Source organism: Suncus etruscus, chromosome 14 (assembly GCF_024139225.1).
Source record: "Suncus etruscus isolate mSunEtr1 chromosome 14, mSunEtr1.pri.cur, whole genome shotgun sequence".
Lineage (NCBI taxonomy): Eukaryota > Metazoa > Chordata > Mammalia > Eulipotyphla > Soricidae > Suncus > Suncus etruscus.
Genome location: NC_064861.1, coordinates 26,241,584 through 26,269,157, shown reverse-complemented (window position 1 = coordinate 26,269,157; position 27,574 = coordinate 26,241,584). Strand labels below are relative to the sequence as shown.

General features: G+C 42.6%; 1 protein-coding gene across 1 annotated transcript in view; it reads right to left on the bottom strand.

Annotated features, from left to right (window-relative positions):
* SIL1 (SIL1 nucleotide exchange factor) overlaps nucleotides 1–27,574 on the bottom strand; it is a 299,473-nt gene that overhangs the window by 207,312 nt on the left and 64,587 nt on the right. Inside the window, exons 3-4 of the mRNA XM_049786015.1 lie at nucleotides 20,449–20,524; nucleotides 5,563–5,698 (exon numbers count right to left, since the gene is read on the bottom strand). Coding sequence (XP_049641972.1) covers nucleotides 5,563–5,698; nucleotides 20,449–20,524 — 212 coding nt within the window. The remainder of the gene's footprint in view (nucleotides 1–5,562; nucleotides 5,699–20,448; nucleotides 20,525–27,574) is intronic.

The window sequence follows — 27,574 nt, the reverse complement described above, 5'->3', positions numbered from 1 at the left end:
CACACTCCATGTCAACCCAGCAAGCCAATGTGATCCCATGGTAAGGAGCTCAGGCTCAAGTATGAATTCTGACTTTACTACTTACTGATTTTTAAATCAAGCCCTTTATTTCAAACTCAATTTTTACTATAAAAATGAAAAAAGTTGCAGTCCCTGTACTCAAAGGAAGATGAGCACAGCCAGTGCTCAGTTAAACACGAGTTACTGCCTGTATCTCTGCCCACCAGCACAGTAACGGGCACACAAGGGAGCTCCCAAAATACATCATTCAGAGAACCCACCATATCTGGCTGAGACAAGCTTTCTAAAATAAGTACAAAGGCACAAATTCCTGGGGCTCCAGGGGTCTTCAGACCCAGGAAAAATTCCTGAGCTCCTTGCCCAGAACCCACAGGACCTGCCAACAAACAGCTTTCCTCTGCTTGCTTGTGAACAGCTGATGCTGAATCTACACTTGAATGCTTGCTGTGCCTCTGTAAGGTGAGACAGATCCCAAAATAAACCAGAAGAAAGAGAGGAAAGAGAGACAGGAAAATCACTTCCAGGAACAAGTGGCTGACAGGGAGGAGGCTGGTAATAACAACAGAGGCAGGCAGGCAGGCTTCAGGAATGACCTGCTGCTTTTCCAGGGCCAAGAGACTGGCACCTAAGTCTCAGCTGGTCAGATGGGAATGCCCAGGAAGACTGGGGTTGGTCACTCGTGTTGCTAAAGCCTGGAAATATGAATGCAAATGAGTCCAGAATACAGCCTCCACAATTCCTTTCCATGAGCCCTTGCAGAAAGCCGGGCTAAGGTTGGCCCGTCAGAAATCAGAGTTAACAGAGGAACTGGGACTCTCCAAATAAACAAGCCATTTTGCCAATTGTCCGAAGAGTCCATCATCTCCTCATGTGATGTCCCTGACAAGCAGAACATGCTCTGCTAATCCCCTCCTGATCCCTCAAGAAAAATCTGCATGCTTTAGCTATTCGAGGTTGTTTGTTGTTCCAGATGAATTTCAGAAGTATTTGATCCACTTCTTTGAAAAATGTCATGGGTATCTTTAGAGGAATCGCGTTAAATCTGTACAATGCTTTTGGAAGTATTGCCATTTTAATGATGTTGATCCTGCCAATCCATGAGCATGGTATGTGTTTCCATTTCCGCATGTCCTCTCTTATTTCTTGGAGCAGTGTTTTGTAGTTTTCTTTGTATAGATCCTTCACATCTTTAGTCAGGTTGACTCCAAGATATTTGAGTTTGTGTGGAACTAATGTGAATGGGATTGTTCTCTTAATGTCCATTTCTTCCCTATCATTATTAGTGTATAAAAAGGCCATTGATTTTTGTGTGTTAATTTTGTATCCTGCCACTTTGCTATACAAATCTATTATTTCTAGAAGCTTTTTGGTAGAGTCTTTAGGGTTTTCTAAGTAGAGTATCATGTCATCTGCAAACAGTGAGAGCTTGACTTCTTCCTTTCCTATCTGGATTCCCTTGATATCTTTTTCTTGCCTAATCGCTATAGCAAGTACTTCCAGTGCTATGTTGAATAGGAGTGGTGAGAGAGGACAGCCTTGTCTTGTACCAGAATTTAGAGGAAAGGATTTTAGTTTTTCTCCATTGAGGATAATATTTGCCACTGGCTTCTGGTAGATGGCTTTGACTATATTGAGAAAGGTTCCTTTTATTCCTATCTTGCTGAGAGTTTTCATCAAGAATGGGTGTTGAACCTTATCAAATGCTTTTTCTGCATCTATTGATATGACCATGTGATTTTTATTTTTGTTGTTGTTTATGTTGTGTATTATATTGATAGATTTACGGATGTTAAACCATCCTTGCATTCCTGGGATGAAACCTACTTGATCAAAGTGAATGATCTTCTTGATGAGGCACTGGATCCTGTTCGCCAGGATTTTGTTGAGGATCTTTGCATCTGTGTTCATCAGGGATATTGGTCTGTAATTTTCTTTTTTGGCAGCATCTCTATCACTGAGATTGGCACACATCACAAAAAAGGAAAACAAGCAGTGCTGGCGGGGATGTGGAGAGAAAGGAACTCTTTTTCACTGCTGGTGGGAATGCCGTCTAGTACAACCTTTATGGAAAGCTATATGGAGATTCCTTCACAAACTGGAAATTGAGCTTCCATACGATCCAGCTATACCACTCCTAGGAATATACCCAAGAAACACAAAAATACAATACAAAAATCCCTTCCTTACTCCTATATTCATTGCAGCGCTATTTACAATAGCCAGACTCTGGAAACAACCAAGATGCCCTTCAACAGATGAGTGGCTGAAGAAACTGTGGTACATATACACAATGGAATACTATGCAGCCATCAGGAGAGATGAAGTCATGAAATTTTCCAATACATGGATGTACATGGAATCTATTATGCTGAGTGAAGTAAGTCAGAGGGAGAGAGAAAGACGCAGAATGGTTTCACTCATCTATGGGCTTTAAGAAAAATGAAGGACATTTTTAACAGTATCTCAGAGACAAGAGAGATGAGGGCTGGTAGGTGCAACTCAGGACATGCAGCTCATCACATAGAGTGATGAGTGCAGTTGCAGAGATGACTACACTGAAAACTATCATAAAATGTGAATGAATGAGGGAAGTAGAAAGCCTGTCTCGAGTACAGGTGTAGGGGGGTAGGGAGGAGGGAGATCTGGGAAATTGGTGGTGGGAATGTTGCACCGGTGAAGGGGGGTGCTCTTTACATGACTGTAATCATACAACTATAATCATGTTTGTAATCACGATGTTTAAATAAAGATAAAAAAAAAAAAAAAGAAAAATCTGCATGGGAAACATAAAAGAATTTGTTTGCAGTCACATAATAAAACTTAAGTTATAGAGCAATGTTTCCTCAACTAAAAACAAAAACAAATCAATGATAGCTTGACCTATGTAAAGAGAATATTCATGACCAAAGAAGTCTCTCCTTCTTACCCACGGTTTCCTTCCATCCTAGGGCACACTCCCTGAAATCCCTCCTTGCTACAAAATTCCACAAATTGTAGAGCTGCCAGAAATGGAGAAATTTACCACTTAAAATTAGCATTTAGAATATAGTGGATTAATTATACTCTATTAAAGGTAAGTGCCAAGTACTTTCACAGACCACTGAGATGTCAATTTCCTACCAATTTCCTGTGTGCCCGCAGAACTTTCTTAAAAGACACAGAGATACCAATCCTGTTCAGGGACCTGAGAGAGCCTTGTCAGCCCTGACTTATGCCACAGTGCCAGGCTCTGAATCACCTCGAGATCAGACCCTGAGGACAGAACCAGGTGCTCACCAAGCCCCGCAGTCCTACTTTGGAGACCAACACTCTGGGGCATGGGCAGCACAACTTAAGTCTAAGTTGCTTAACTTGTGGGGCCTGAATGTCTCTACATGACTCCATAACCCAGACTTGGGGCAGCTTCAAGGACATTTGGGGCAGAAGACACTGAAAAGTCTCTGGAGAGAGCAGAGGGCAGAAAGAGGGCTATTCACAGGGCATGGAGTTCAGTGTAAAGGTCAGTGCTGCGCTCTGACTCTCCAGGAGGTGCTTGTCACCAGCTCTGGCTCTTCCTCTTCAAGGACACAAAAGGGCTCTTCTGTGTAGCTATTAGCAAAGGGCTGGGTTAGGGCCCAGGGTCAGAACTTTTAGACTCTTCTACTCTGTAGATCATGACTTTAAAGGAAAGAGATGTATGTGCAGGGCATCAGTGTCCAACAGGCAGCTACCTGCCTAGGTAAGAGTGGGTAAAGCTTATAACCAAATGGAACTGTAGAAGACAGTCCACATCTGTCATTTCTCATACCCTCCCAAAGCCCCTAGAGTTTTAATCTTCAGAAATCAAGAAGGCTCAGTTTTCAGAGGAGATGGGTGAAGAAAGCCACAGGCTGGATTGGCTGCACCCAGTACTTCCATTCCTAAAACTTTCCTCAGTCCAATTATATTAGCTCTGACTCTATTTCCTTAGTGCATGGTACATCATCACTCTTCAGAGGCAGCAACTATCATTAGGCAAGCCCAGCAGGAGTAATGCTACCACCTGAAAGTGGCTGACACAGCAAACATTGATCCTGCCAGCACAGTAGAACCAGGGACAGTGAAGATACAAGGCTGGATATGGGCAGAGAGGTCATGAAACTACACTGTGGCAGAGAGAGGGCTTACCACCCATCACATCAAAGAACAGAATGCAAATAACCTACTTCTGAGAGAACAGGCCCAAGGGGTACCACAGAGAGCACCAGTCAAGGATAGCTGGAACTAAAAGAAAAACAGAAAGAAAAGAAGCCCAGGCTCTATGTTCAAGAACACAAGTCAACTTGCTAAGCCCTCTGAGCCTCAATCTTTTTTTTCTGTTTGTTTTGTTTTAGGGCCACATCCAGCAATTCTCAGGGATTACTCCGTGCTCTGCACTCAGAAATCACTCCTGGTGATATTGGATGCTGGGAATTGAAGCTGGCAAGTGCAAGGCAAATGCCCTACCCACTGTATTATTGCCCAAGCGCCAAGCCTCGATATATTTTTTTGGCTTTTGGGTCACATTCAGCAACACATTCAGGGTTACTCCTGACTCTACTCTCAGAAATCGCTCCTGGAAGGCTCGAGGGACCATAGGGGATGCCAGGATTCGAACTACATCCTTCTGCATGCAAGGCAAATGCCTTACCTCCTTGCTATCTCTCCGGCCCCTAAGCCTCAATATTTTAATCTGAAAATAGAAGTAGTACTGGGGCAAGAAGTACTGGCCTGGCATGCACTAGACCCAGGTCCATAGTGCCCTGAGCATGTGAAACCCTGCAAACATCCAAGCACCACTGATGATGGCTCTGGAGGCCTCTATCACTGCCAGAATGGCCTAAGTATCCCTGGCTCTGGAAAGCTAGAGCAGTACCATTCTTGACCCAGGTGACTACAAATCACTGGTGATGCTCCTAGACTTCCTGAGCAATGCCTAGGGGCCTCCCAAAAATTGTAGTCATAATAGTTCTTTATTGAGAAAACTACACACAATAAAGCACCCAAATAAGGTACTATAAATGCCCATGATTAGTTACTTCAAGCTCTTGGACCAGGCTCCTGGAAAGGTGAGAAAGTTATTCCTTCTGAGAAAACTGGATATAAAAACCAGGCCAGGCCCAGCCCTGCTTCTTAGCACAAACTCCTTCAGCAGAACATGCCTGCCCCACACTGGTGCTCAGGACTCTCCCGTGAACAATATTTCAGCAGCACTGAGCCGAGTAGCAGAGCCCAAAATAGCATTTGCAGAGTGAGGCACATGTCATTGCCTCTCCTGTGCCTCAGAAGTGCAAGGAAAGAAAGTTTTCAATCACTTACTCAAGAAATCTCGTTCACCCACCACCTGCCTGCCTTCTGGGACACTGGAATCCAGCAATCACTGTTCTGTTGGAGAATGCAGGCCCTTGGGTACTACAGAACAGCCACCACACTGTACACACACACACACACACACACATACACACACACACACACACACACACACATTGCAGTTCTGTAGGAACAGAAGCCACATGTTTCAGGGGAACAGTCTGGGCTGGATACCTGGCTGCAGGACCTGCCACTCATGCGTCGGATGAAACACCTCCAGGACCTCAGGTTCCAGCTCTTCCTCTGTTTTGGTTTCCTTTCTCTCGTACTCTTTGGTGATGCTCTTTTCTGGGTTGGTCAGTGCAAACTCCTTCAGAAAAAAAAAAAGAAAACATGTGTCTGCCACCCCAGCAGAGAAACTAGGAAACAGAACATGGCTGGGGTGCTTCTGTTGTCCTCCAGGAACAGCCCCGCTGGGAGCTCTCATAAGGTTAGCCTGAGATAAGCCCGAAAAGAGTGTGGTGAGAGCAGTAAATGCCACTAGAAGAAAGTCCCAAAGGTTCCACACTGACTAGGGTAGGGAATGGGGAGAACAGCTGACAGAAAGCAACAATAAGAGGCTTTATTATGTGTTATTCCACTCTGATGCTTAAAATTCAGACCTGTTAGGGCCTGGGGAGTGGCTCAGGGGTTGAACACGGGACTCCTATGTATAGAAAAAGAAAAAAGAAAAATAAATAAGTAGAAAAAAAGAAAAGAAAACTTGCATCTATTACATTTGCAATAAAAAAGAATAGTTAACAAAGGAAAAATGCAACTAAATAGAAGAGTAAGACCTCAAATGACAGATACAGATGTATATAACCAGAGCTATATAGTACAGCAAGTACAACACTGGCCTTGCATGAGACCAACCCAAATTTGATTCCTGGTACTCCCAAGTCCCACCAGATAAAATCCTTGAGCATACAACCAAAAGGAATGAAGCCCTGGCACCACCGCAAGGTATGGTCCAAAACAAACAAGCAAAAAACAAAACAAAAAATCAGATGTATTGAAAACGAAGCCTCAAGCTCCAAAGCCATGATACTGAAAGACATGGGTCTGGAAGCAAACACCAATGCAAAAAAATAATCCACACACACTGAAGGAGGTGAAATAGGTTCAGGAATTCCAATATGCAAGCCTTTCGCTCCTAAGGCAGGTAGGCCAGCAGGGAAAGCTGGAGATGCAAGAGAGTGTTTTCCTGAGACCCAGGATTTTTATTAGGAAGAACCAGACCGCACCCTGGGGTGGAGAACAAGTGGTCTAAACACCAATCCAAGGTGCTACATTCAAAGATGTTTCCAACCAAAAACAAGGCATATACTGAGTGGAGTGGCATCTGATTAATCCAACATTCCCCTAAGTGACTATAGAACAATGGGGAAATATAAGGTAAAATAAAATAATTCACATTCCAAGGAAAATGAACTTTTTTTTTTGTTTGTTTTTTGTTTTTTGGGGGGGTCACACCCGGCAGCGCTCAGGGGTTACTCCTGGCTCTACACTCAGAAATCACTCCTGGCAGGCCTGGGGGACCATATGGGATGCTGGTATTGGAACCACCGTCCTTCTGCATGCAAGGCAAACACCCTGCCTCCATGCTATCTCTCCGACCCTGGAAAATAAATTTTCTTTTTTTTTTTTTTTTTTTTTTTTTTTTTTTTTTGGTTTTTGGGCCACACCCGGTAACGCTCAGGGGTTACTCCTGGCTATGCACTCAAGTCGCTCCTGGCTTGGGGGACCATATGGGACACCGGGGGATCGAACCGCGGTCCGTCCTAGGCTAACGCTGGCAAGGCAGACACCTTACCTTTAGCGCCACCGCCCGGCCCGAAAATAAATTTTCTAAGGGAAGGACAAATGCCTCTAATTAAAAGATAAAGAGTTTTGCATAATTTTGCATAAACACAGCAAAAGTTGAAAAAATAGAAAGAAAAACTTTTGACCTAGGGGCCGGAGTGATAGCATAGCAGTAGGGCATTTGCCTTGCACATGGCCAACCCAGGATGAACCCCGGTTCAATTCCCAGAATCCCATATAGTCCCCCATATAGTGTCTGCCAGGAGTAATTTCTGAATGCAGAGCTAGAAGTAACCCCTGAGCACTGCAGGGTGTGCCCCCCACCAAAAAAAAAAAACTTTTGACCTAAAAAACATGGTGTCCCTATTTACAAAGTATCGTACCATAAGACCAACTACAGGCTCCAGGAATACTAAATTGTCTATTCCCAGAGTCTTTCTTCAAGGTCTTTTTACAATCGGCTGTGCAATGACCCTTTTCATTTTCATCAAGATGGTTCAAAGCAGAGAATAAGTTGTAGTGTTCAGGGTTGTTCTTAGAATTCATAGTGTACTATGATAAGTCAAGGTTCTCTAAAGAAAAGTCCACGTAGGTCTGTAGTTTTTTTCATCTTCTTTCTAGGAATTAGCTACAACAGTAAACTAACCATAATACTTGTTGCTAAAAGTTTTTCTTCTTCTTTTTATTTCCCAACTTTTACTGTGCCTATGCAAAATAACAACCACTTTTGTAAGTCTGATCTAAAGTTTTGCCTCTTGCAGAGAACAATAAAACACTACTTATGTGCCCCTCTCAATTTTTAGAACAAAGAAAGGGAGTTATTAGATTACACTTTTTTTTTTATCCAAAACAAAGACCATCTCTGGTTTCTTTGTATCTACTTGTTTACTACTTGGTTTATCCCAAAACAAAGATGGTCTTACATGTAAACCTGAGTGGAACTGGCTCAGGATAGCTTACTCTTGTTATGAGGTAGAATATTGCCAAACTGTATTTCACCCTCAGCCTGGTTTTATGTATTTCACGCGCAATCCTGCTTCAGACCCGCTCACCTGGGGTTGAAAATATGGTGCATGAGGTGATCTTGCAATATATAAAAGATGGCAGCTGTACCCCAAAATATTATGCGGTCAGCATGGCCCAAATAAGGGCTAGCGAAAAGCCCCCACAGTGTCTATAAGGCATAAATGGCTCTTTGGAGACCTTTCAATTAATCCCTGGAAAGAAGTCCTGCGGTCTAAGAGAAGAAGATTCCCAGGCTGGAAACATCTTCCTCAAATCTTTATCCACCCAATGAGAACATAAGGATAAATGAGATGATGTCTGTGAAGCACTCTGAGCTCAGGAGGTAGATAAGCAAGATAAATATGAAGTATTATTCATCTTGTTTCTTCCCATTTTTCCTCTCCCATTTTTAAACTTATTATTGCATAAAAGCAGTAATTTCTGGGGAATTTGGAAATAAAAGGTTACACAGCACTGGAAATAACAGAGGGGGGGGGCTAAGGAGGATTCCAAACTAGTACTTAGGGCGACTACTTCAGTCCTCCTATCATTCCCACCTCACAATTCTTCCCCTTGGAATAGTCAAACCAGTTCATGCATTCCTCCCATGAGTCCAAACCTCAGCTAGAAATTGGGTGTAGATCTCGTTTTTCTTTCCCCACAATTCTATTCCAGCCTGGGAGGCAAAGCTGTCTCTCTTTCCAGCAGGGCCCCAGTTTCAGACAGGAGCCCCCACCTGCCTGGTCCTTAGGGTCTGATCTTTAATTGGCTGTCAGAGGAAAGGTTAAGGTGTTGATGACGATGTAAAGCCCCTCCACGGATTTATACATTTTAACAAGAAATAAAGACATGGAATTCATTCCGGAGAATTTCTAACCTTGTTAAGGGCTGGTAGGGAAAATATTTTGGGCAAGAAGCAGCTCTCAAATCATGTCACGAGTAATGAGAGGGACTGACTGCAGCATGGTCGTTAAGAGCTCAGGCTCTGCATCAGAGAATACAATGTCTGAATCCGGCTTCTTGAGATTCTGGGCAAGATACTTACATTTCCTAGCCTCCATTTCAATATGCATAAAATGGAAATAATAACAATATCAGCTGAGAATTAGATTTGAGTTACTTACTACCTTGGCAACCACTAATCCTGGATACCTAGCAGCCATCACTCCTGTTCCTTATAAAATCAATCACCAGTAGCATGGTTCTGTGTGGTGACATGCCACAGTGATGACACAAAATGGCATCCTTCAGGGGTTGTGGTCACCTGTGTAACCAGGCCCCTCAACCCTCTCCTACACTTTTACCTCAAGGTGAAAACAAATGGAAGTTCAAACAGAAATTATAACCAGAGTAAATGTGTCTGAGAGACTCCAGAGAAAACAGACTGTTAGTGGGCAACTGATTCCACACTTTCTTCTAGTGGTCTAGTTTCTTGGGTTTTCCACTTGGTCCCAGGCGTGGCACAGGCTTAATATTCGACTGCTGATCAAAGGAATAAAGGAGAGACATTTTCACACAGGCAAGGATGTCTTGGAACTTCAGCAAGCCCATAGTAGACATGAATGCTGGAAGCCAAGCACCAGTCCCACATTCCAGAGCTGTCCCTGGAGCCCAGTGCTCCATTACAGATTGCTGGTCAGCTTCTGTCACAAGCAACAATACACTAGAGGGTGGAACCAGAGACTGTCAATAAAGCTGATCTCTGAAATGTAGGGGGTAACATGCCCCCCAGGGGCCAGACAGGGATGGATGTGAGTGTGGGGGAGCAGGTGTATAACCATGGGGAGTCATAGCCTGCGGAGTCATAGCCCTCCTCCCATGACTCCAGAGCACAGCTGCCACTCTCAACTTGAAAGGAAAACAGAAATCCACACTTTCATGCCAATTTTTCTTATTTTTAGAACATCAAGATGCCTGAACTGGTGGTCTCTGAACTGCAACTCTAGCCTTCGTGTATAACCATAGCCAGGTAATTTCTGGCTGTAGGCAAGCAACCAAGCTCTTTATCCTCAAGGGAAGTGGAAATAGGTAAGAATGGAGAACTTGGGGGGGGGGAAAAGCACTCTTCTAAAACTAGGCAGGGCTAGGGTTCATCCTCTGACTAGGTGCTGGGAATGGTTCCTAATTTCTTTCAGAGTTAAAGAGAGGAAACTCAGGAGGAAAGATGAGATATTGATGAAACACTGAGCCCATACTTCAGGCCTAAGAAGGCAATTTAAAACAATTTCAAGGCAATCCTGGGGAAAACGGTTTTGGTTTTAGCTTAGTTTTTGTTTTTGCTTCCTCTTGATATCATCTGAACCAATGTCTTTGTCATTTGTATTTGTTGGGTGGTGTCATATCTAGAAATACTAAGGGGCTACTCCTGACTCAGTGCTCGGGGACCATGTGGTAACAGGGATGAAACCAGGAGTTCCTGAAAGCAGAGCAAATACTCCAGCCTTTTGAGTCATTTTCTCTGCTCATCTTTTTTGGAGACATAAGGGGACACACCTCTTGGCTCTTGGTCAGAAATGCCTCCCAGTAGTGCTTGGGGGGAATATATGGGATGCCAGGTCTTAGAATAAAGTCTTCACTCTATTCAGGTTAATTACTTTTGTTGGTGCTTGTCACTCATTGAATGGAAGCACCTTTGAACTGGTGCCAAAAATCACCTGTTCTCCTCTCCTGGGTATGGTCTTTGGGTTTCCAATTAAACCTGCACGTGTGGGTCTCAGGGAGATACTGTTTATGGTTTTGGTTTTCCACTACTGAACATTTTGTTTGCTTGTTTTAGGGCTAGTGACAGAAGGCTTGCAGTGGAAGTCCCTGAACCTCTTTAATCCACACTGTGTGTGGATTATTTCGTGTCAGTGTTTGCTTCCAGACCCATATCTGCCCAATCCCCTGGGACTGGGCCATAAGGTGTCTGCTTCACCCAGGTTGGCCTTGTGCAAGGTAGTGCCCTATCCACTATTCTATCTCTCCAGTCGTCCTTGTCCATCTCTGAGTTAAATTTTAAGCTACACACACAACCCTCCCCCACATTTTATAGCACTCTTCAATTTTTAGTTGGAGTGATACAAAAGTGCTGCTCTCCTATTGATCAGCTCACCTTGTTCAACAAGTCTGCTTTTGAGTGATTTTGGACTCTGCCTAAATTATATCCGCTCCTAAGGGAAAGTTCAGTCATAGGAATAAATTAGAAAGTTAGTTCGGGGCCGGGAAGGTGGCGCTAGAGGTAAGGTGTCTGCCTTACAAGCGCTAGCCAAGGAACGGACCGCGGTTCGATCCCCCGGCGTCCCATATGGTCCCCCCAAGCCAGGGGCGATTTCTGAGCACATAGCCAGGAGTAACCCCTGAGCGTCAAACGGGTGTGGCCCAAAAACCAAAAAAAAACAAAAACAAAAAAAAAAAAAAAAAAGAAAGTTAGTTCAAAGGGAATTTCCAGAAAAGGTTTTGAAAAAAAAAAAAAAAAAAACTAGCATCATGGGGATAAAGTTGTAATGACCAGTTTTTTTGTTTTGTTTTGTTTTTTTGGGTCACACCCGGCGTTGCTCAGGGGTTATTCCTGGCTGTCTGCTCAGAAATAGCTCCTGGCAGGCACAGGGGACCATGTGGGACACCAGGATTCGAACCAACCACCTTTGGTCCTGTATTGGCTGCTTGCAAGTCAAACGCCGCTGTGCTATCTCTCTGGGCCCATGACCAGTTTATTAAGTCCTCACCATATGATCAGTTGTGGGCAAAGGGGCCTTCTAAACTTCACAATTCATCCAAGTTCCCCTTATGAGCATAAACTTTAATTCCCATTTTACAGATGAGCAGAGCAGTGGGATGTGGTTAAATCACATGCTGAGAATAGTAGAGCAGAGACTGAAGTCAAGGTCTGCCTGGATCAAAGTCCAGGACAGATTATGACTCAAGTCTACATTTCTGTTCCTATGAGTCATGTCCTCAGTGCTATGGGAGTGAAGTGGGAGCAATAAGACAACCTTAGCATATCTGCTACCAGACCCTCCTTCCCTGAGAACTCGTGTGGACTAGTCCCACAGAAAATACAACTTCCCTCTCTCTTCCTGTGTAAGAAAGAAAGATCAAGAAGCAAGAGAGGCCGGTAAACCTTGGTCAGCCCGAAAGGAAACCCCACACTCTGGAAAACCCTCAGCTGGCTTCTCAAGGCTCCCTTCCATAGTGAATCCTCTGTATGCTCCCCTCTCCACCACCACCACCACCACTCCAAATACCAACCTTTTCTCAACTAACTGGCAAGAAATCCCACTTAAGGTGTTAACTGACAACAGCTTACTAAGTCACACATCCTTGAGCTTATATCTAAATAAGAGATTCTTAAAGACCAAAGCCTTCAAAATCCAAGAGAATGAATGAATCTCTAGCAGTGGTCGTCAAACTATGGCCCGCAGGCCACATATTGTATTTGTATCTGTTTTGTTTCTTCATTGCAAAATAAGATATATGCAGTGTGCATAAGAATTTGTTCATAAGTTTTGTTTTTACTATAGTCAGACCCTCCAATGGTCTGAGGGACAGTGAACTGGCCCCCTGTTTAAAAAGTTTGAGGACCCCTGCGTCTAAGGTAGGTTGACAGATGCTTTGAAATAGGAGCCTTCCTAACAAGGCCCTGAAATTAAACCACAGAAGCAGCCACACTCAGAATAAAAAGAATAGCTAATGCTGTTAACCATCCATTGACCATACTGTGCCACTCCCAATGCCCACTACTCTATTTATTCCAAATCACAATAAAATAAAAAGGAATGGGGACAATAAAACTGTTCTACTAAGAAGGAAACAAAGTTCAGAAGTGGCTGAATTGCCCAACTCCTGGTTGGTGGTTAAAGGTAACTGCCAAGTATCTGTGTCCTTCCACCTTCTCATGGCTTGTCACCTTTTTTTAAAGGCCAATAGACTCCTTAACCACACTGCTCTCGTGATGTGGCTTCCAAGAGAGGTACAGCAGCAGGAGTCAGGACGGGAAGCTGGCTCCAGAGCCTCCCTAACACACAGAGCCTGCCCTTCCTGGTGGCTATTAACCTGCACAAATGTCCTTGGGGAGGACAATTAGGGTTGCCCAGAGCACTTGCCTGGACCCTGCCAGGCTCTGAAGAAAGGAGCATAATCACTCCCACCTTCCCCTCTGCTCATTAACACTGTTGTGAAGGTGGCTGGCTGCATAATTTGGATTTTAAATGTCACTGGGGCAGCAATTTTTATGGTAAAAGAGAAAAGATGCTTCAACTCCTGCTTGTGCTTAGCACATGATGAAAGATTATGACAAATGGATACAGCTTAGGAACAGACATAAGGATAAAAGCAGTTTCTGTTGATGAAAGTCAGTATTAACATTTCTCTGAGACCAGACTCAATAGACTCAATATAAATGGGCCAGAATAATTATGGCTATGAAAGCTCATCTATTTTGTTGAACTATTATCCAAAAGGGACTTACTAACATGCAGTCCTTAAGTAAATTCATCAGCACGATTTTGTTAATTGTGCATCTGTTAAAGCTTATGATGGGGGCCATCTATATCCTCATGACTTGCAGGTTGCAATGATAGAAGGAACGAAGTCCTAAAGCCCTGAGACATTTGGGTAATTTTCTGGGCCAGATTATGACAGATACAGTCCCAATTCATGCTGTGGGCAGCATGCAGGGGTCACTGGGATCTCATCCATTCTCATTCTGTCCTTGAAGATGAGCCTCAAAAACAGCACCAACAAGATCTTAGTCAAAAAGCTCAAAAGGATTCGTGACTCCTAACTGTATATTCCCTCCAGGTCCATAAAGTAGGGAGAAAGGCAGTGAGAAAATAAATACCTTCAGAGAGAAGGTAGAAGTTTGCCATTAGCCAGAGGTGAACCTCAGCTGTGCTGGATTGCTATTAAATTCATCACAGTTGTCATTTGCACTTCAAAGGCTTCCTGCTCCAAAGATTCCAGAATTTTATCCAATATTTACTAGGAACTCCTTGGGTTGGGGAAGGGGCCCTAGGGAGGGTAAAATTATCCTGTCAGAGAGATAACAGAACTCCTTGAGGAGGAAACTGGGATCTGGTGAAGGACAGACTGTTGTTAAGGCAAGCCAGGGAACCAAAGGCAGGAGCCTTGGCATAATGCAGCTAGGCCAAACTCAGGGCCTTCTCAGGCTTCCCATTTTTGTGTGACTTTGAGGCCCCAAATGCTGTATCTCTCCACCCATGGGAAAGCGGATCTGGAATAATGACCACCACAGGAAATAATCCAAACCAGGTTCAAGGTGAAACACATGTGGCCAGGTAGCTTTCTGACTCAAAAAAGCAAGTTGTCTGTAAGAACTGCAGTTTTTATTGAGTACAGAGACCACCCCTGGGTGGAGGAGGAAGAACAGAAAACCCATCCTGAGCCAGTCCACCCAGGTTTGCTTGAGAAATGTAAAACAAAATGGTAAATAGGAAAATCTCTGTTTTGGGTAAAACCAAGTTGTAAACAAACAGAGAGATACAAAGAAACCAGTGATGGGGGCTACATAAATTACTTAATGACACAGCTTACAAAAGTATAAAGTGATCAACAGAAGGAAATAACAAAGCTTAAAGCAGAAATTAATGGAGTGGAAACCCAAAGATCAGAAAGATCAATGAAAGCAAAAGTTAGTTCTTTGAAAAAATAAACAAGATCAATAAATCACTAGCAAAACTCACTGAGAGAAAAACTAAATAAACTGAATTAGAAAAGGAAGGGGGGAGATCACTATAGATACTACAGAGATTCAAAGGGTAATCAAGACTACTTTGAGAAACTCTGCCACAAAACATGAGAACCTGGAAGAAATGAATACATTCTTGGACTCTTATAATCTTCTACGGTTGAACCAGGATGATCTAACATATCTAAACAAACCCATCACTACTGAGGAAATTAAAATGGTAATCAAAAATCTTCCCAAAATGGGTGTGCTGGGAGCCTTGGTAGGCCCAGCCGTCTCCTCTCCTGCCCCCCAGCCTCCAGGCCTTTCTGGGGTGGCAGCCCAGGTGGCCATACAAGCTCTAGCTAGCATGGGGTCTGGGGAGTCCCCAGGCCGAAGGCTCTCTCCCTAGCTTGGGCATGCTGGGAGCCTTGGTAGGACCCAGCTGTGCCATCTCCTGCCCCCCGGCCTCCAGACCTTCCTGGGGTGGCAGCCCAGGTGGCCAGACAAGGTGGGTGTCGGGTGGTCCCTCCTGGAGGGGGTCCCAAGCTTTCCCCGCCCTTCCCCCAGTGAAGAGGGGGGAAGGGCACAGGGAGGAGGACAGGTAGATCCTGGCTTCTGGTTCTCTTCCGAATTCTTTCTTGATCTGGAGGGTAGCTCTAGTGCAATTTCTTCCCAATCTACATGTTCAAAACCGCGCGGGGGCACCGTATATTTTAATAGTATATCCTATCTTATGTTATGTTTTGTGTATGTAGAATGTCCATCTGGTATTCTGCCTTTCGCACACCCCTTTAAAGCTCATTTTCACTCCTTAACTTTATCACCCTCAACCATCAGTACAACCCATTTACCCTTTGTAACTTCAGTACTTCACTGTCCTAATCACACACCAAATTGGTGCACTGGATTTAACAACCCCCAACTATTTTAAAAGACTTAAAATGGACATGTATGGCTTTTGAAGATTTTATGTCTATTTTCTTTGACAGCTATAACTCTTACTAAATATTCCCTTATACAGTGAAGATTTTCCCCAATTTTTGTCTTATCTTCTCTCTGTGAGCTGTTCAATATGGAATATTTGGTGAAGGAGTCCCTCAGTTTAATGATTATGTTTAACCATGTCATGGGGATTTTTGACTTGTTCTTGTAGCCCCCATATGGGCCTATAATGCCACATGGCATTGTTCCTTGTTTGCATAGGCACATTAAAATGGGAGAATACTATACATACAAATAAGTTCTTATCGAATAGAGGTAGGAACACAGAAATCTTGTAGAGCAATGGGTCCTTACACCCTGAAAATTGACATAATGACCTGGCACAGACCTCAGAAGAATGGGCATTCTCCATTCACCCCTGAACCAGGGAAGCTAACTATGAAACATCCAAGGTCATTTATAACATCATCTGGAAGCAATCCTCTACCAGGGAAGACCCTACTGGTGCTCTGACATTGACCTTCCCAAAAGAGCCTTCCCTCAACACTAAGAAGACTTGACAACAACGACCTCCTTACAGGACAGAGCTCTCTGCATTGCCCTTTTATTGTGATGTGAAACTAGAGGATGCTCTACACCATCCTGACTTCAATTTAGGATATGCAGATACCAGGATCTTTACTACAGAAACATGATACCAACAACAGAGACTGTGTGAAAAATAAAAATGTATTGGCACTACAGACAATGACTTGGATTGGACAGACTAGTTGCCTGGAGACTAGAGTTGGTCTTCTGCTAGGAAACTTCAGGGGTAGGGTCTCCTTGTATTTAGGCCAAGGCTTTTCCTTTCCATGTCCCTCATATTTTGGTGGGCCTATGCAAACAAAAACTGCAACTCTAACATCGTTTTTACGGTGCTCCTTTGACTCTAATCCTTAAAAAAATCCCACTTAAACTTTTTTTTCCACTTAAACTTTTGAGGTTAACTTAAACTAATATGCATATGCAAGGAAATGTAAGAAAATACTATGCCTTCAAAGTTTAAGGAGTTACATAAGTTTTGTGGCCTTAGATTGCTTTGTGTATCACTAAGAAATGTTATAATGTACTATAATCTGGTGACTTAAGGGACAAAGTAATTGTACATGGGTTCTATTTTACTTTTCTTAATGTTCTTTGGCTGAAAGTTCAAAATTAAGGTATCAGCAAGGGGTTTTCTTTTAAGAATTCTGTTTATGGGTGATTGTCCTTGCAATGTAACTTTACCTTGTCCTCTTTCTTTGCATCTTTGTTCTCACAATTAAAAATAAATTATTTAAAAGAAAAAAAAGAAAAAATCTTCCCAAAAACCAAAAGCCATACCCAGATGGATTTACTAATGAATTCCTTCAAACTGTTCATGAGAACCTTCTACCAATCCTTTTCAGGCTCTTTCAGGAAATAGAAGAAAAAGAAACACTCCCAAATAGTTTTTATGAAGCTAATATCACAACATAGACAGAGATGCAAACTACATACCAATATCCTTGATGAACACAAATGTAAAGATCCTCAACAAAATCCTAACAAATAGGATCCAATGCCTCATCAATAAGGTCATACTCCATGACCAAGTAGGTTTCATTCCAGAGATGAAAGGATGGCTTAATATATGTAAATCAGTCAATATAATATACCATATCAGCGAAAGAAAAAATAAAAACCATTTGATCATATCAATAGATGCAGAGAAAGCATTTGATAAAGACGAACACCCATTCTCAACAAGATGGGAGTGGAAGGAACTTTTCCCAATATAGTCAAGGCCATTTACCTCAAGCCCATGGAAAAAATCATACTCAATAGAGACAAACTATAGGCCTTTCCTCTAAAATCTAATATAAGATAAGGCTGCCTCCTCTCACGACTCCTATTTAACACAGTACTGGAAGTACTTGCCAAAGCAATTAGTCAAGAAAAAGATATTAAGGGCATCCAGATAGGAAAGGAAGAAGACAAGTGTGGTGTACCTGAGACCCACCCATTTCTGGGAGGGGTCTTGGGAACCGGATAATAGGTGTGACCTTACCTGCAAGACCTCCCATTCCTGGGAGGGGTCTTGGAAAAGGTAGATAAGGATGGGACCGAGGGAATTCGGGCCCTTTTGGCCGTTTCCTTTGGCCCTGAAGATGGCTGAAGTGAGTTAAGACGCAGGGCTAGCCTAGAATGGCTGAATGCTTGAAAGGTTATGAGTAGGCCACACACATGTGGTGGATAGGGCATGAATAAAATTAATGCTTCCTGACGCCTGCCTGTGAGTGAGTGATTTTGACTTTCACCTGGGCCTGGAACTCGCCGGCTAAATGGGGTTGCAGAGCCACGTGGTCTGGGGTGGCAGAGAGAAGAATCTCTCCATCCATCGCCATCCAGCCCCATCGTTATTTATTTGACACAACAGACAAGCTCTCACTGTTTGCAGATGACATACTATATATTTATAAAATATATTTATATTTTATATATTTATAAAACCCTAAAGACTAGTAAAAAGCTTCTAAAAATAATACATTCATATAGCAAAGTGGCAGGCTACAAAATTAACATGCAAAAAACAATGGCCTTCTTATAAACAAATAATGATAAAGAAGAAATGGACATCAAAAACACAATCCCATTCACAATAATGTCACAGAAACTTCAATACCCTGAAGTCAACTAAAGAGGTGTAGGACCTATACAAACAAAACTATAAAACACTGCTTCAAGAAATAAAAGATGATACAAGGAAATGGAGACACTTACCCTGTTCATGGATTGGGAGGATTAACATCATTAAAACAGCAATACTCCCAAAGCACTGTATACATTTAATACAATTTCTCTAAGGATACCCATGACATACTTTAAGAAGTGGATCAAACACTCACACAATTCATTTGGAACAATATACTCCCCAAATAGCTACGCAGGCTTCAGAAAAAAAGAAGAGGGGAAGTCTTACTTTCCCCAACTTTAAATTGTATTATAAAGCAATAATTATTAAAACAGCATGGCACTGGAATAAAGAACAAATCTCAGATCAATGGAACAGACTTGAGTAATCAGAGAATGTTCCCTAAACATACCGTCACCTAATTTTTGATAAAGGAGCAAGAAATCCTAAATAGAACAAGGAAGGCCTCTTCAACAAGTGGTGTTCGGACAAATGGTCAGCCAAATGCAAAAGAAAAACTTGGATCTCCATCTAACACCATGCACAAAGGTCAAATCCAAATGGATTAAAGACCTTGATATCAGACCTGGAACCATAAGGTATATAGACAAGCACGTAGGTTAAACACTCCATGACACTGAGACCAAAGGCATCTTCAAGGAGAAAACAGCATTGTCCAAACAAGTGGAAACAGAAATAAACAAATGGGACTATATTAAGCTGAGAAGCTTCTGTACCTCAAAGGAAATAGTGACTAGGATACAAAAGCCACCCAAAGAATGGGAGAAACTATTCACTTAATATCCATCAGATAAGGGGCTTAAATCTTTTGGGGGGGCCTTAAATCTAAGATATACAAGATACTGACATAACATAACAAGAAAAAAATATCTGATCCCATTAAAAAAGTGGGAGGGGCCGGAGAGATAGCACAGTGGCAATTGCCTTGCAAACAGCCAACCCAGTAGTACCTAAGGTGGTTGGTTCAAATCCCAGCGTGTCATATGGTCCCCTGTGCCTGCCAAGAGCTATTTCTGAGCAGATAGCCAGGAGTAACCCCTGAGCACCACCAGGTGTGGCCCAAACCCCCCCCCAAAAAAAAAGTGGGAGAAGAAATGAACAGATACTTCCGCAACGATGATATACAAATACTTCGGAAGGAAGGAAGGAAGGGAAGGAGGGAGGGAGGGAGGGAGGAAGGAAGGAAGGAAGGAAGGAAGGAAGGAAGGAAGGAAGGAAGGAAGGAAGGAAGGAAGGAAGGAAGGAAGGGAGGGAGGGAAGGAAGGAAGGAGGGAGGGAGGGAGGGAGGGACGGACGGAAGGAAGGAAGGAGGGAGGGACGGACGGACGGACGGACGGACGGACGGACGGACCAGGGATGATCTTTTTCTCAATGAAATCAAGTTGTAAGTTATAAAACAACATGTGGCCAAGGCAGAAACTCTAAAGAGAGGCCTAGAAAGAGGAAAGGAAGAAAGAACAGAGGGAAGGTAAATCCAGATTGACTGAGAAGAGGGGAGTAGTGAAAGGAGTGGTCAGTCTTACTTTAAACCGGTACTCACTATATAGTACCCAGCTCCTGAGCTAAATCCCAACATTCCAGTTGTCACAAACTGGCCATATGTTACTTAATATCACTGAACCTTAGCCTCTTCTCAAAATGAGAATAACAAATATATTTGTCTACTCTATAGGGCTTCTGGGACATAAAGGGAGAATACACACTATACAGAGAGAGCACTAAATGGCCTAGGAATATGGTAGTTTTCATATCATTACCATATTTTCCTCAAAGACAAACTGCCGTGATCTTTAGACAGAAGCCTGTGGACTCTAAGATGGAGATGTGGGTGTTGGAAGAGAGTACACATATTCTCTGAAAGAAGACTGAAACAAGAAAAGGTCACCCCACTCCCACAGCAGCCCTGCTGACAGAATCTCTCTACTTGAGATAAAACACTTACCTGGTTCTGATGACTGAGGCAAAAGGTAAAACAGGAGACCATGAGCAACCCAAGTAGCGGACTCAGAAGAGCCATCCTAGATGGGAGAAGGACACAGGAAAGCCTGGTTAGAGACCTGTAGTGTTTATAGAAAGCGAAAACAGAAGGCCCACCAGAAAGTTGAAGTCTGGCAATCCAGCATCATAATCCCATATTCAATGAATGTCACAAGGGTAGACAAACCACCACCCAGAAGTAATCCAGACACCCTAGATGAGAGTCTGTCTTAATTGGAATTTTATCATCAATCATTTCTCCCTTCCCTTTTGCAAAAAACTGAAGTATCATTTCAGAACAATATATAAGTTTTGAACATATATGATTGGAAATAAACATGAACATTTCCTTTGTCCTGATTTATGCCTCCCATATCTAGTCTCCCAGTCTTATTCATTCTCTTCCAGTAACTATGAATTGATCTTATAGTCTAAACATTTATTAATTCTGTTTCTAATTAATCTGTTCATTTTCTCTGGAAACAGCAAAAGTAAAATCACTTGCCTCAACCAGTACTCTTGTGAGCTATTAAAACCTTGATCTTTCCCTTTTCTTTAGAAACTTATCATCAGGTTGTGTCAGGTGGTATTATTTCTGGTAAGGACAGAAGGAAATTTATTTGTGTGAGAGTGAAGATGAAACCATATTTCCATGCATTCTTATATTAGCTTCCAAGTCATACCCATCATGAGACCTAAAGATAAACGGCATCAGCAGCTCCCAAACCAGCAACATTCAACATTCCCAAGTCATAAGATTTATATCACTTTTTTATGTCACTTTTTAAACTAAGTGCAGGGCCATCGCTGTTAAAATCAATGGTACCATAAAAAGTAAATGATATAGAATATAAGGATATTCCATGTTCATGGATTGGTAACTTAAAATAAGATGACAATTCTATTCAAAACCATATGCAGGTTCAATGTGATACCTACTCAAAAAATGTTTAATGTTTATAGAAGTGGAAAATCCAAACAAAAATACATATGAATGTTGGGGCCAGAGTGGTGGTACAAGCGGTAGGGCAGTTGCCTTGCATGCACTAACCTAGGATGGAGCACAGTTCGATCCCCAGCATCCTATATTAGGGGTCTCAAACTCAATTTACTTGGGGGCCACAGGAGGCAAAGTCAGGGAGAGGCAGGGCCGCATAAGGGATTTTACAAATAAAAAGTCCTCAAACGTCATTATTAACAGTTTTAATTATTTCTTCTGAACATGAATAGAACATTGAGTGAAGATCATGAACAGTTCTTCTGAATATGGCATCTTTTGTCTATTCCTTGCTGCCAGAGACTTGACAGTGCTTTTTCTCACAAATCTGAACCACATTTGGCTTTAGAGAGGAAGCAGTTGAGACCCTCAGTATGGCTTGAAGATGATCATCATTAAGTCTAGACCTGTATTTTGACTTATTAAAGTTCCATGTGGAGAATAACTTTTCACACAAATATGTGCTCCAAAAAAGGCACATGGTGCGCTTGAACATTTGGGAAAGCTCAGGGAAGCTGGGGGGCAATTCTCTCAAAAATTGCCCATGCATGTCTGCTTTTCCACTAATCTCCCTAAACTTGGCTTTGAGATCAGAGTTGTATTGCAGGTCAATGAGCTCCATTTGAAGCACAGGAGGGGCATCTTGCACATCAAAGGAAAAGGGGTCCACAAAAATTTGGAAAGTGGCTCTGTGCTTTTTGAAGTCTGCAAATCTGTGATCAAATTCCTTCTCTGGCTTAAAAATAGCATCAACATATTTCTCACCACTGAATGGTATGCCTGCATCCACAAGTTCCTTGCATGCTGGGCCGCGAATTTGAGACCCCTGTCCTATATGGTCCCCCAAGCCAAGAGTGATTTCTGAGCGCATAGCCAGGAGTAACCCCTGAGAGTCAATGGGTGTGGCCCAAAAACCACACACACAAAAAAATACATATGAATGTCAAAGAGGACAAAATAGCCAAAATAATCTTGAAAGGAACAATATTAAGGTACTCTTACAGACACACAATAAATAAATAGATAAATAAATAAATAAATAAATAAATAAATAAATAAATAAATAAATAAATAAATAAATAAATAAATTTGAGTCCCCAGAAGGGGAAAAATTATTTAAAGAGTCAAGTGATTTTCAATCTGGTGTCTCTTAACAGGAAAGGACAATTTCTTTAATAAGTGATGTGGAACCACTCATAATCACATTGCAGAAGAATAAAAAGTGAACCCATCTTTCCCTTATACCACACATCAAAATTAACTCAAAATAGAGCAAAGACTCAAATTGAGTGCCAAGAAGAAAACACGGGGAAAATCTTCATGATTTTATATTTGGCAATAGTTTCTTATATATGACAACAAGAGCACAGATCAAAGAAAAAGATAAATGTCATCAAAAATGAGAAATTTTGAGGGGCCAAAGAAATAGCATGGAGGTAAGGTGTTTGCCTTGCATGCAGAAGGATGATGGTTTGAACCCCAGCATTCCATATGGTCCCTCGAGCCTGCCGGGAGTGATTTCTGAGCATAGAGCCAGGAGTAACCCTTGAACGCTGCCGGGTATGACCCAAATAACAAAAAAAAAAAAAAATAGGAGAGAGATTTGGGAGCCAGAGCAGTGGTGCAGTGGTAGGGTGTTTGCCTTACATGTGGCTGACCTAGGACAGACCTTGATTCAATCCCCCGGCATCCCATATGGTCTCCCAAGCCAGGAGCAATTTCTGACCACATAGCAAGGAGTAACCCCTGAGCAAAAAACAAACAGAGAGAGAGAGAGAGAGAGAGAATACTTAAAAAGTACTATTGAGGGGTAAAAAAAAATGCACAAAAATTTGTAAATATCTTACCTAACAAAAAATTAGCATCCAGGATAACTAAGATCAATAACAAAGACAACACACACAGTTCTTAAATGGACATTAAAAACTTAAATATATATATTTCTCCAAAGAAGCCAGACAAGTGTCAATAAAAGATGAAAATAATATAAGTATCATTAATTGTTAAGGAAAAGCAAATCAAAACCACAGTATGATAGCACTTTATATCCCCTAGCAAGCCTACAATGACTAAAGATACAACAGAAAATAGCAAGCTTTGACAAAGTGGAGAAATGACAATTTCTACATTACTGGTGGGAATATTCAATGATGCAGATGCTGTAGTTCAATTTAGTGGCTCCCTAAAAAGCTAACCAGATGAACATATGACTCAGTGATTCCACTCTTAAGTATATGTCCCACCTAAATTTTCTAAATATGAGCACTCAGATACTTCATTGAGAATATTCACAGAAAAACTATTCACAATAGCCAAAAGGTGGAAATAACCCCATCAAATGCTTGACTTGTTAAAACTTAGTTTGTACAAGCAATTCAATATTAAAAAAATGCTGATACTTTACATGAATAAACCCTGAAATCATTATGCTATGTAAAATAAGCTAATACAAAAGAAATAATATATGATTTTACTTAAGTAAAATATCTCGAACAGGCCACCCTAGAGAGATAAAGTATACTAAAAGTTGCCTGAGGCTAGGGGCAAAGGAAAATAATGATTGCTTAATTGGTATAAAATTTCTGTATGGCATGGTGGAAGATTTTACTTAGAAAACTAGAATGGAAGTCAAGAGAACATAATCCAAATTGATCAAGGATCTAGTTAAAGAAAAAGAAAGAAAATCAAAACTAACAAGTCCCCCTCCCAATTAATTTTTAAAAATCCATGGGAAAAGCTGTAGAGATAGTATGGCAGTTAAGGTGCTTGCAGTATATGAGCCTGGCCCAGGTTTAATCCCTGGCATCTTGTATGGCCTCCCAAGCACTGCCAGGAGTAATTCCTGAGTGCAGAGCCAGGATTAACCCCTGAGCATCATTGGGTGAGGCCCAAATAAATGACAAAAAGAAAAGAAAAAAAATATGGGAGCTGGTGTACTACTGGATAGATAGTACAGCAGGTAAGGTGCTTGCCTTGCCTTAAGTTGACCCGGGTTTAATCCTTAGTTCCCTAAACCCTTCTAGAAGTAAATCCTGGGCACAGAGCCGAGAGTAAACCAGAGCACCACTAGGTGTGACCCAAAAACCCAGAGCATGTCCACTCCCAGACCATTCTAAAAGAGTTATGAGTTGATTACACAGTCCCAATTCATCTCAGAAGGCAAGTTTAGCTTCAGCTCAGAAAGCAATAGAAGCTTCACTGAACTAACTGTGCAGGAACATTTCTGAAGAGTATAATGTTCACTTTTCCTATACTCCTACCACAAATCTTCTCAAGAAACTGAGTTCCAAAGTCATACCTGAATCCACTCTCCAGAGTTATTACTCCTTTGCCAACCTCACACACCTTCTCCGGGGCACATGGAAACTTTCCCTAACGACATCTGGAGGAAAACAGACCTGCTGGACGGCCCTGTGCTAAAAAAGCACAGCCAAATGGAAAAGCAAAGGCGCAGGCACTAAAAATAGCTGCTGCCCTCACCCAGCAGCAAAAGCCTTTGCCTTCTGCCAGTTTCTCCCCTCTTTTTTTGTCGACAAAATGCGATGGCTGAGTGCCACATGAGCTTCCCCCAGCAACCTGGCTCCTCAGGGCATCAATCACACAGCAAGATGGAGCATGAATGCACAGCACTGCATGAGGCTCTGGCCAGGTGCCTGGCCAGGCCTAGGTGTGCGAGTGAAAGGGGTCAGGCTGGGTGAGAATGAACAGCAGGTATGGAGGCCAAACAGGAGTGCAAAGGCTGAAGATGCCCAGGGAGATGAGTCCCAAGAGGACACAGCATAGGAACTTCCAATAATGCCTTGTACTTTTCTTCACCCTGCAGCTTGGCTGCAGAAGGAATAAAAAGCAGGGACTCACAGTATTATCAGGACAACATACACTAAGAGCCAATAAAGGTTATCCCCCAGACTTCCCTCCTCTACATGAGTTCTTGTGAACATGACATATACACATCCAGTTAGATGCTCTCTTGCCAGGGAAAACATGACGTTGGGGGGGGGGGAAATGAGGAGGAAGAGAAAATTAGGAATGAAGATGTCAAGGGCAAAGAAGCCCTGTGAGCAGGAGGCAGCAGCCCAGGAGGGACTGAGAGGAAGAGGTCAGGCAGCTGAGGCACAAACAGTAGCTTCCCACCTCCTGACGCAGGCAGGGGAGTGGAGGAGAAAATGGCAGTTCCCCAGGGCTCAAGCCCCTCCATCTGCATACAAGCCAATGTCCTCCAATACAGAGGAGAGATCCTTTATCTCTCCCCAGTGGATTAAATACCTCACAGTTTATTGTCTCCATATACATTCAGAGAGAGTACAGAAAGCAGGATGAGGGAGGGGGTGAGCTAGGGAGATGCCAGGGGAAAAATAGGAGAGCAGGAAGGGGTCAGTTTCCCAGTGTCTGAGGGGTACCATGAACAAGTGCACACTCTGCAGTACACAGAAGGGAGGAATGGGGTCCTCTACTCCTTTAGAATCTGCAGCCATGTCATCTGGTCTGGGACTGATTCTAGAAGTAGACAGCCAAGAGGCAGAATGAACACTTTTCCTTGGGTTTCATGCTAAAGCTGCAAGTGAAGGGAAAGCATAACTTGATGCCTATGCCAAGATGGCCTGTCATTATAGGCAGGACTCAGACAGCAGCAGAAGCAGCGCCAGAAAGACAGAATGCCCTGGCACCCATGGAGACTCAGGTTGGCACACAGGTCCTCCAAATATACAGCACTCACTAACTCTAGGTTCACCTGATTGCCTGATCCTGTACACCCAACAGAGTGAACGTCCATTCAGCTGCCTCATAGACATGAACAGGCAGACCTCTTTCCATCCGTAGTCCTCCATCAGAGAAAAGGCTGCCATTTGGTGCACCACCAGTAACTGCAACTATCCTTGGACTTTGGGATAGGAGAGATAATAAGGCACTATGTATCTATCAGAATTGGCCATTTATATGCTACTCCTCTGTTAGATGCTGGATTATCTCAGCAATCTATACTGCTAGCTGGGAAAACAAGGGGGGAAAAGACCCTACCAAGGATTTAATAGCTCTCTGCTCAATTCAGACAAGACTGAAGGAGGGCGGTGGCCCCTGTATAAACAAGTTCCTACAGGAATTTCACTTTCAAGGAGGAACCAAAGAATGGGATGTGGATGGCAAAGGCCAACAGAGAGGGAAGAGTGGGGTAGCTAGGGCCCCAACAGTTTCTGACATGGAAGCAGAGTCCATGGGTGTGGCTGTGCTCCAACTCAGGGGCAGAGCACAGCAAGAGCAGGAAAGTCAGAGTCTGGGCACAGAGAACTTCCCCTTCCCAAGCTGCTGAGCTCCATCTTATAAAATGCTCATGTCTGGAGAATTTATTTGCCCACCACTCATCAGATAAAAGGTTAATATCCAAGATAAAGTATTGGCAGAACTTTACAAGAGAAAACCCATCAAAAAGTGGGAAGAGATGAACAGAGAGTTCTTCATAAAAAATAAATACAAATGACCAAAAGCCTATGGAAAAAAATGCTCTATATCACTAGTCAAGAGGGAAATGCAAACAAAACAATGAGATACCACCACACCAAAGAGACTGGCACATGTCACTAAGACCCACCACCACAGTGTTGGCACAAATGCAGGGAAAAAGAAACCTTCATTCATGTGAGAGTCAACTGGTCCAGCCTTTTTGAAAGACAATATGGATGACAATATGGACATTCCTCAAAAAACTAGGAATTAAGCTTCCATATGACTCAGCAATTCTACCCCTATGAAAATACCTAAAGGGCCCCAAAACACAATTCAAAACAGCCAACTGTTTTCCTATGCTCAGTGTGGCACTATTTTTAATAGCCAAAATCTGAAAACAACCCAAATGTCTGAAAACGGAAGAGTGAATAAAGAAGTGATAGTACATTCTACAGTTGCAGCCATATAATCCCAGCTCTACAGATTCACCATTAATCTCAGAAGAAATACAAACCCTGTTGCTAAAGTTCACAGATATAGCAATCTTCTGGCTGAAAACTATGAAGCACTCTTCAGAGGAGGATGGTTGAAGCCCTGGAAGCTGAACCCACATCCTACAGCCACTACTTCCATGCCAATGGCCCAACTTCAC